This window comes from Neltuma alba, unplaced genomic scaffold (assembly GCF_004799145.2).
Source record: "Neltuma alba isolate B1F8T4 unplaced genomic scaffold, ASM479914v2 tig00010735_pilon, whole genome shotgun sequence".
NCBI lineage: Eukaryota > Viridiplantae > Streptophyta > Magnoliopsida > Fabales > Fabaceae > Neltuma > Neltuma alba.
In genome coordinates this window covers 16,638-27,196 of record NW_021635562.1, presented here as the reverse complement: position 1 = coordinate 27,196, position 10,559 = coordinate 16,638, and the positions used below count along the sequence as shown (strand labels likewise).

The 10,559-nt window shown below is 29.8% G+C and overlaps 1 protein-coding gene across 1 annotated transcript; it reads left to right on the top strand.

Moving 5' to 3' along the window:
• The first annotated feature begins 268 nt into the window (after window positions 1-268).
• LOC114758543 (uncharacterized) lies at window positions 269-1,039 on the top strand. Its single transcript, XM_028947593.1, has one exon. It carries the CDS (start codon window positions 269-271, stop codon window positions 1,037-1,039), a length of 771 nt encoding a protein of 256 aa, XP_028803426.1.
• The last annotated feature ends 9,520 nt before the right edge of the window (window positions 1,040-10,559 follow it).

Genomic DNA, 10,559 nt, shown 5'->3' with positions numbered 1-10,559 from the left:
ATTTTGATAACTAAACAATTCATATATACAAAACGTAATACGACAGCCGTGTAGGAAGCTGAACAGTATGGTTTACTGATAAGAAATCTTGTTTCTGTGTGTTCTTGTTTCTCATCCTCTCAAACTATCTGAGTTATTCAGATTCAAATATTAGGTCTTATTATAATCATTTATATATTCTTCAGTTTTTAAATTTTTCTCTTTTTTCTTTCAATATTTTTGACATATAATTTTTTATAGTGTAGCTACGTTGCAATTCCAAACGACCATGGCTGATTCACGACCACTTAAAAGAATTAAAACCACTACTTGTGATGAGAAAACTACTAATAAGAGCATAGCTTGTGGTTTGCCGATGGAAATATTGTTGGATATTACTTTAAAAGTTGCATCTCAATCGCTCACTGACCTTTGTCACCTTAAACTGACTTCCAAAGAGATGCTCAATATAACAAATGACGACGATGTATACAAGCATGCTTCTTTGGATACAGTCCCCTTCTTTCGATTGCAAGAAATACCACAAGAAGCTTCATTCTTAAGTCGTTGCAGATCAAGCGGTAACTTAGAATCTCTCTATAGAGAAGGCATGGAAGTATACTTCACTAACTTAGAGTTTTACGAAAAGGGATTGGATTTGGTACGCATGGCTGCTGGGAAAGGGCACAAAAGATCAATGTATGCCTTTGCCATGATTGTTCTAATGAGCAGCAACACAATAAAAATAGCTTTTTTTGGGACCCAAGAAGTTGAAGACGCTTTGGGGTACCTGAGAATCTTAAGGAACCAGAAGTGTGTGCTTCAGTGCAGGAGCGATGTTGCCGAATTCGTTCGTTGTTTGAGGTGGAATAATATGCGTTCTAATCTTGTAGTGCAAGTAAGAAAGCGTTTATGCAATAACGTTCCATGCACAAATACATGGAGACTGAGAGTTGGAAGTTGGTGCTTTATAACTGAAGATGATGATGAGAATGATCCGAACATGTGTGAGAATTGCAGATGGGACCACGAGCTGGAAGAATTTTGCAGTATGATATAGATTTTATACATGTGTCGTGTTTTGGTATAGGAGACAACATTTAACTTTTTGTTGGTTTGAATTTTGCAGTGTATTAATGGTTATTGCACATTTTTAGTATGTTTATGATGAGCACTAGTTGCCTTTTATATTTTGATAGTTTTTGGTAAATCGATCATTTGTCCTAATTTGGGACAAGTCACGTTTGGCAAGATCTAATTGATTCATATTTGAGGCACCAAACTAACTCATCATTAGTTAGCCAGTATATAACTTAAAAGCAACGGTATTTATTAAAGAGAGCTTTAAAAAAGATAATCATTTATAAGGACTGAAAATCAATATGTCAATATATTTATGGGAGAGAATATTAAAAATAGTAATTATTTATAAAGATTAAAAATCAAAATATAACTATATAAATAGTAAATTGCGCCGAGTTAAAAACCCCAGCACTCTCACTGAATAACTTGGGGCCAATTTATTTATAAGAAAAAATTGATCTACAGGCCGCTGGTTCTTAATAATTTTACCTGATTGGCTGATTGTATCTTTATTATTTATTATTCCAAATACTGTATTGCTTTTATATAAAAATTTATTTACATGAACTGATTGATTGTATCTTTATCATTTATTTTAAAATTAAAATACAAAAGATCTGTAATTTTTCAATATTAATAATTCATCTGAGAACACCTTTTATTTTCTCTTTTTAGATAAAATATATGTTATTGAGATTTTTCTGTTTTCTTATTTCATATTTTTTATCAAAAAAATTTTGCACCATTAAAATATAATTTGAAAGATCAAAATCATAAGTGGAAGCATGAAAATACTACCTCATGTTCTTAACATAAGACTAAATAATTAATCTATAAATATTAAAAAAACTAGTTAAATTAATTATTTGTAATATATAGATTTTCTGTTTCCAAAAATACTCTTGTTTAATCATGAGCATTAAAATTAATAAAAACTTCTTAACATGTGTAATCACTATAGAAATTATTTAAGAGCAAAATAAATAAATATTAAAAATAAAGTTGATTAAGATCTTATATTTAGGATCAAATTAAATCTCCAATTAATTATTATGCCAAGGACTGGAGAAGATAGTATATTCTAACAAATGTATGCCTTTTTGTAAATAATTGTCTTGTTGTAAATCAAATAATATATTATTATTCATGCCATTATTGATTTTTTTGCCAGAATTCATTATTAATTACTACCTCTAGTTCTTAACATAAAAACTAATTGAAAATTAAATTTGGTTTTAAATATAAGACCCCAATCTACTTTGTCTCTAAAATTTATAATGTTTCTCTAAAATATTCTATAGATTGGAAGACATTCCCATCAAGAGATACTTTTAATACATATAATTAAAAAAGATAATTTAGAAAAATCAATATACGTTTGTTACATTTAACAAACTTAAATATCATTTGATGCATTCATGGCAAACACTAATAAAACAAAGAAAAGAAAAGTCATTTTATGTATTGGTTAATTATGAATATGGAATTTCCACCGTCAATAACTTGCCATCTGAAGTTATGAAATAAACAATTTTAAGGGTTTATATTAAAACATTCGAAAAATTATAATTATTTTAAGGATTGTAATTATTATTAACTTTTATATTAGATTCAATATCATAATTTAAAAGGCTGATAATAAAAAAACTAAAATCTTACAATGAAATATTTTTAAATGATTATTCTTATGAAAATTTGAATATAAATCCTATAGAACCATGCCAAAAAAATTTGGCATAAAGACAGTGATCAGTCATATTTTTATGCATTTATATCCTCTTCATTTGGTCCTTTTGATAATGAATTTTGGCTAATTGATCTCAATTACATTATATTTTATTTTATTAGCCATTTTCTAGTTTATGAAAATTAATTGGTTAAATATCGGAAATTAATAATTAAATTTTCATTTAATATTTTTCCACATGTGGCTATTGAATATTTTCTTATTTTGTGAGGAAAATATATATTTGGTAGGTCCTTTAATTAGGGTTTTTTTTTTTTTTAATAACAAGGGAAGCTAAGCTTGATAAAGATACAAACGGTAACTATCCACCTAGTGGAGCTGACCTCCTGAATGGAACTAGTTTCAGTGCTCATCAATTTGATGAGCACTCTAAGCTTATCATATCTGAATCATCCATATGTTATTTGGATAGTCCAAATTTGATTTCTCTTTTATTTTTATTTATTTAAAATAATTATTTTAATATCTATAGAATCTAAAATAGTGATGATCTCTTAATTATCAACCATCATTCTTTCAAAAATATTTTAAATCTGGACCGTTCAAATCAGATATAAACAATCCAAATCTGATAAGTTTGAGGTGCTTATTAAAGTGATAAGTACCGAAACTGGTTTTCTCCTGAATCGCAGTCTCCAAATCTAAGTGAAGCTGGATCAGATAAAAGTCAAGAGGTCCTGTTAAGATCCTCATATCAGTAGTGCTCCCATGAGCTTCCCTGACAAGACAATCAGCACATTTCAAAGTTTCTCGATACACACGTATTGTCTCCAATTCCCAAGCGTCAGAAATGAAAGATCTGATTTCCATAATCTCCCTGCTCAGAGGATGTGTCCCTCCACGGTCATTCATCACCAATTGAAGAGCTTCTATTGAATCTGTAAAAAGTTTAACTTCTACAATTTTAAACTCTTACAGATTGCCATACCTTCTGCCGCAACTGTCGAAGCATAACCTATATTTTTCTAGAATCCCACAAACCAGTTTCCTTTATGGCTTTATCAGCCACCACAAGCTGCCTTGTGTTGATCTTTAACCGAGCCATCGATGTAAGTATCGTCCATTCTCGACTCCCTCGAGCATGAGTAGCGCACATCTCTAGGCAATAACCTTTGGATGTTCAGCAGTTCCTTCAAAGGCCTTCAAAAGCTTGTTTGCATCGGTTCTCCCATATGAACCAGCAGGCAAGTCCAAACACCTTCCTCCAAGGCCACTTTGCGAACTTTTTGAGTTTCCCATTCATTCCTTTCATTCCTTTTCAACCAAACCTAATTAGGTTTTATTTTAAATACTTTGAAATTTACATATTTTAAATTAAAAATTAACATGTTCACATTTAAATACTGAGTCACATTTTAAAATTTCTTAGTTAGCATTTTCTGTTAAGGAGCCTAAATTTCAGGGACTAAACTAAAATTTAATATAAACTTAAAAGACTAAACATATATTTTAGCCTTGCTTTTTAGATAAATAAAGTTTTAGTAAATTATTTAATGACATTTGAACTCTCTTTTCCAAATTTGAACAACCATACTAATTTAATCAACGGCTTCTAAATTAGGGAAAAAAAACTATAGGATTTGAGAACATTTAGGAACAATTAATGTTGGTAAGTTTTTTTTTTTTTTTGAGATAAAGATGCTATTTATTAAAAATAAGTAATACATATTTTTATTTATTTCAATTTTATCTATCATGTTATAATACAATAATTTAAATATGTTGCTCAAAGAAAAAACAATGAAAATTTTATTAAAATCCTTAATTATTTTAAGTGAATTTCTTGCTGACTCAATCACTGCTATTCTGACTGGCCAAGCACATTCAATCATATTGATTTGAAAGAAAATGTAATTAACATAGGTTTTTTCTTCCTAAAAACGGAGTAAAATACTTAATCACAATTTTTAGTTTTAATATTTTTAAGATTTTAGTTTATGCAACGAAAATTTTTCAATGATTTGTACTAAGTGCACACGATATAAAATTGGTTAATATAATTTTAGATTCTTTAAATTTGCATAAATTTTGATTTTAATTCTTTGAGTTTCAAATTATGGTTTTTGGTCATTCAAGAGCAAAACAAGTCAGTTTTTTTATTAAATTATAGATATTAATATTTTAGACAGAAAAAAACTCGAAAGACTAAAACGAAGACAAACTTAATAGTGTTGGTTGTTCAATAAAAAATATATTTGTATTTTATCATCTGATGTAACTTTAAAATAAAAAAACGTTATGTGTCCTCCTTCTCTTCAGTGTTTTGTGAGGTGGGTGCGACTAAGAAGGAGACAATTGGTTTCTTCGAGATTTCAGCAGGAAAAGCTCGAAAGGTTGCAACTGGGTGGGCCCTTTTCATTGTATCTTTTTACCTGCGATGAATTTGAGTTTTGATTTAAAAAAATAAAAAAAATTAAATTTTATAGGGTCTCAATTTATGCTGGTCAAAGGGACATGGACAGGTTTTATGACTCACGCATTGTGCTGGAGCTTTCTCTCTCTTCTATAGAGGAAGTAAGAGAAGTCACCCGTTCAAGAATTTTATTGATGAAGCCAGGCTTTATGTCACAGGAAATAGTCCGTTCTTCTGTCTCATTTATCGAGAGAGTCCTTGGCTACCCCTAACTATTTAGCGAAATACTCCCATTTTTCGGAGAGTAACTTTGTATCCCAAATCAACTACCTTTTGATTTAGAGGGGAACATTGATAGAGAAAATTAGGTTTTTGTTGTTACGTCTAGGTTATCTTGTTGGCTCAGCTTTCATCAAAAGAAAACTTTAATATTGAATGAGTATAATTCATCGAAACTCAAAAGTACAAATATTAGGATAATTTATCACATCTACAAAACACACACACACGCACACACAAGCATTACCTCATTTATCCGGTAATCAATCAAAATATTCAAAATATCAGATGAAATTATTATTATTTTGTCTTAAGGGGGGAGGAAAAAGAACTAGAAAAGAAAATAAGGGGAGAAATGAGTTTTTCCCCATTTTGATGGGGTAAAGGGTGTCTCCATTGAGAAATTCTTAGGTACTCTAGGAGTACCACTGATAAAACCCAATTTTTATATATTTTATCCCATATTAATTCAGGATTTAAATGATAATTTTGAGGTTAATTAGATTTTTTATGCATTATTGAATTAATTGGTTGATTTTTGGATTTTGCATAAAAATTGAGATTTTGGATTAAAAATATGTATATTTTGTGATTTTCTATTTTTGACTTGGAATTAATTTTTCCTATTTCTTTAGAAACAAATCTCATATTTTTAGAAAGATTATTTTTAGAAAGTTTTGCAATTTCTTGCCTAATTTTTGTGCATATGTGATATTTAATTTTTGATTATATTTAGATATAATCTACATTAATGGATGCACTTAAATTCTTGTAGGTCAAGAAAGAGTATATGGAAAATCCAATGGTGCAAAACTGTTTCTTGGAATTTAAGCACAATCCAATGGCTAATATCTAGTGGGTCAATTAATTACTAATGGGCTTGAGTTCTGGATCCAAAAAAATTTCCTTTTTCTCTCCTAAAATAATCCCTCTAGCACGCCTAAGATCACTCTTTTCCATCCATATAGAGACGCACGGACATTAAAACGTGGATCCTCTCCTTTGAATATTATCCCATATATTCACCATATACCACCTCTCACCATCATCAATCCATCGTCAAAAATCACTTCCTTCACCCAACTATTCTCACCATATTCCTCTCCTTTCTCACTACACGGCCAAACTTTCATTCACACCTTATCATTCATGGCTATGGCATCTAACAACTTTGGAGGAGGAGACATTTTGATGGCAGCTTAAGCTTCTTTGGGAGGCAACTTGGGAGGAGCATGGAAAAGACTTGAGCCTTGGGCTAGCACTTGAAGACCACAAGGGAGTGATGTTCCATTTATCTTTTTAATTCAAGGACTTGAAATTATTTAGTTTTAAATAATTTTAAGTTGTAATTTTGTGAGACAATTTAGTTCTAGATTGTCATCTTTATGCTTGGATTGGATTGATATTTGGATTTTATTTTTGTTGAGACACTTGTTGGAATTTATGTTTAGAACCTTTGCATTGTTAATTGGATTTATAATTGAGTTTTCATTATGAGTTTAATTATCAATATGGTTTCAATTGCAAAATTTGGGTTCTTTCACTTCTTAATTGTTTAATTAAGTTGGTTCGTTATCTGATTGTTTAATTGGATAATTTCAAACATAATTTCCAAAATTAATTTGAATTATTTTCATTGGTTTTAATAAGCTTAATTAACCAACCTTATACTGTTATGAGTTCTCTAATAGTTTAAGGGTTTTTGAGATTAAGGGTTCCCTTTATTTCAAGTAGGTAATTAAGTTTATTAATTCCACTCTCCTATCACTTCCCTTTGGTCTAATTAACTAATTAAGGTTATTAAGGTTAAATCCATGCAAATCCTAAGTTGTCCCCTCTACCGTACCTGAAGAGAAATCTCTGAATTTTTACTTGTTAATTTTCTTTGCTTTCTAATTAATTCTCTTTATTCATTATTTTTATTTTCCTTCAAAAAAACCCCCCAAAAATTGCATTGCATTCATTTAGTTTGATTTAATTTTCATATAGATTTTAAGACATTTGCATTTTGCATTTAGAATTAGAATTTTGCATTTTAGTTTGGATCCACTTTATTGTCTTTTTTTTATCACCTGAACTTTTACCTAAAGAAACCCACAAATTGCTCTTTGGAAGTAATAACCTAAGTCGATCCTAAACTACAAATCAATGAGGACCTAGTTTAATTGAGTGCTTTGACGACAAAAACATCATCAACCACCTCACTTGAATACTATCCAATTAAATCACACCAAATCAGTAGATGGCAGGCCCACATGTCAGTCTACGTGGCACATTTTCAATAGAAAAAATTTTATTAAAAAATTATGTTAAAATTGTTTTCTCTCTCCCATTTTTCAACAGATCTCTCTTAAATTTTCTCTCTCTTCTGCATCTTCCCTTCCCCATTTTTCCGGACTCTCTTTGCTCCTCCTTTTCCTCTTCCTTTTCATCATCCTTCGCCAGTTTTTCTCTCCTCCTTTCATCATGCTTATCCTACCAATCCATTTGTTCCTTCTTCTTTTTATTTTTTTTTTGTAAAACCCTTTTTTCGATTTCTCCCACTCATATTGCATCCTCCCCAATTTCACCACACCTCAGCCGCCACAATGCCCTCCACCTACGCCGTTATTTTGCTAGCCAAGGTTAGCTTGTGCTCAAGCTCTTTGAAGAGTGTCACCCGAGCAGGATCTCATCTATGAACACTTGATGAATCTTAAGATTATGAGATATATGTTTGCTTGCCCACACTCTAGCTCCTTCATTTATCTTTCATCCTTCAACAAACTAAGTAGCGACAAAACAAAATGGGGCCAGATGGATTTTTAAAATTTTAAGGAAATGCAAGACGCTAGCACCTAGCTTCTTATATTTCAGTAAAAATGTTACCTCTCACTTTACCCCCATTATGCTTCAGGACTTTGGTATGCTGTAATGCAATTCTTTATCTTTGGAAAAAATGGCCAGAGGAAGGACCAAGACTAACGAGAGAGAATGAGAGGGAAACTGGTAAGGATAATGGAAAAGAAGAGGCAAAAAAAAAAAGAGAAGAAAGACCGTCATGAAAGATGGGGAAAGGAAGATGCAGAAGAGAGAGAAAATTTGAGAGGGTGAGGAGAGAAAAACTGGCGAAGGATAATGAAAAAGAAGAGGAAAAAAAGGAGTAAAGAGAGTCCGGAAAAATGGGGAAGGAAAGACGCAGAAGAGAGAGAAAATTTAACAGAGGCGTGTTGAAAAACGAGAGAGACAAAACAATTTTAACAGATTTTTTTAATAAAATTTTTTCTATTAAAAATGTACCACGTAGACTGACATGTGGACCTGCCATCTACTGATTTGATGTGATTTAATTGGACAGTGTTCAAGTGAGGTGGTACTCCCAGATTACCTAAGAATTTCTCGTCTCGATTTCCCTGTTCCTCTATTTCCATCCACTTTCATCTTAAACATAAGGTTGAGATTTTAACGGTTCAGATTTCATATTTATAAAATTATAAATAAAATGTCAAATTTTTAAAAATAAATAAATAAATAAAATCAAATAAAATTACTAAATTTTAGTTAGGATAATTCAAAACAATAATAAAAAAGATTTTATAAAATTATTTTTGAAAATATAAAATTTGGACTGTTAAAATTTCAATCTTAATGGCTGAATTAAGAAGTGGATGGAAATGGAGAAAAAAGAAAGTGAAGACACTTCTTACCCAATCAAAATAGGGTAAGTGGGAAAAAAATAGATGAAAATAGAGAGGGAAAAAAGTGGAAAGATTCTTTGCCCATTTGGATGAGAGGAAAAAAATGAAAAAAAAAAAGGAAAAAAAAATAGACTGTGAGACGCATCTCATTTTTTTTTCTCACGTATAGAGAGAAAATGAGAGAAAAGTCACAACTCCTCATATACCCTCATCAAATATAATTCAATAATCTCACATTGAATTTTTTTTAAAATTTTAGTTATAGCTACTTTATTATTTTAAAAAATTATCTCAATGTACTATGGCCAATGATATTTTAGTTATTCATATATTCATTTTCTTTTCTCTCTACTTTCTATCCTCCATCCAAATAAGACAGATGATAACATTTTCTCTTCTCTTTCTTTTCTCTCCTCCTATTTTCTTTCCTCTCAAACTTTTTTTTTTCAATCCAAGCACACCAATAAAGATGTGTGCCAAAAAATCAGAACACTGAACAAATTTATGACCACAATCAAGCAAATGACCTGAAATTAAAATAAAGGAAAGAATTCCAATTAAGTTCAATTAAAATGTCAATTTTTTATTTAATATAAGCATCTATAAAATTTGGTGCAAAAATAACAAATAAAAAAATATTTATAGAAGAAAAGTAAAATAATAGAGAGCTTTTCTCGTTGATTTCGTTCTCATGAAGTAAACAAAGCTTTATATCCTGGATAAGGTAAATCGTTTTTTTATTTAAATTGCATAAATATCTTTAATATTTTTTTATTTAAATTGCATAAATATCTTTAATATTTTTGTGATTATATACTCCTTTTATGGCAGTGAAAAGTAAACCAAAACTTTCATTTTAACTTTAATTTTTAACTATAAAATATTCTGAATCAAATTTTCAGTGACAAAAAATTATATATTTAAGTTAATAGGAATGTGTTAAAAAATTGAAGATAAAAAAAAAATCCCAATCATATCTAGTTGAAATAGATAGCTTTAATTTTTTTTAAACTATAAAAGGGGTATTTTGGTCCTTTGACCAAGTTTATAAACCCTTAATTAGACATCTTGGCTTAATTTGTTAAAAAAACTCTCCAAATTTCTCCCATTAATGATCAATAATTTTTTTAAGAGAAAATTACGTGTCCTAGTCAAAACTTGACTGACAAGTCACTGAATTTGTTCCCTCCTCTTGCAAGTCAACAATAATTTTCTTTTCTTTGGAGTCAAGAAATTACCGGTGCTTCATATTTACTATTTTTATATTTTTCATTTCATGATTATTTATATATTTTTTATAATAAATTATATTTCATTTGTTACTGTTTAGTAACCTTATTACTACTTACTTAGTTAATAGAACAAATATGCATATCTATTTTGGATTGAATTTTTTTTTTTGCCATCTTATTTAAATTTAGCCCTTATCATATCTATTCTT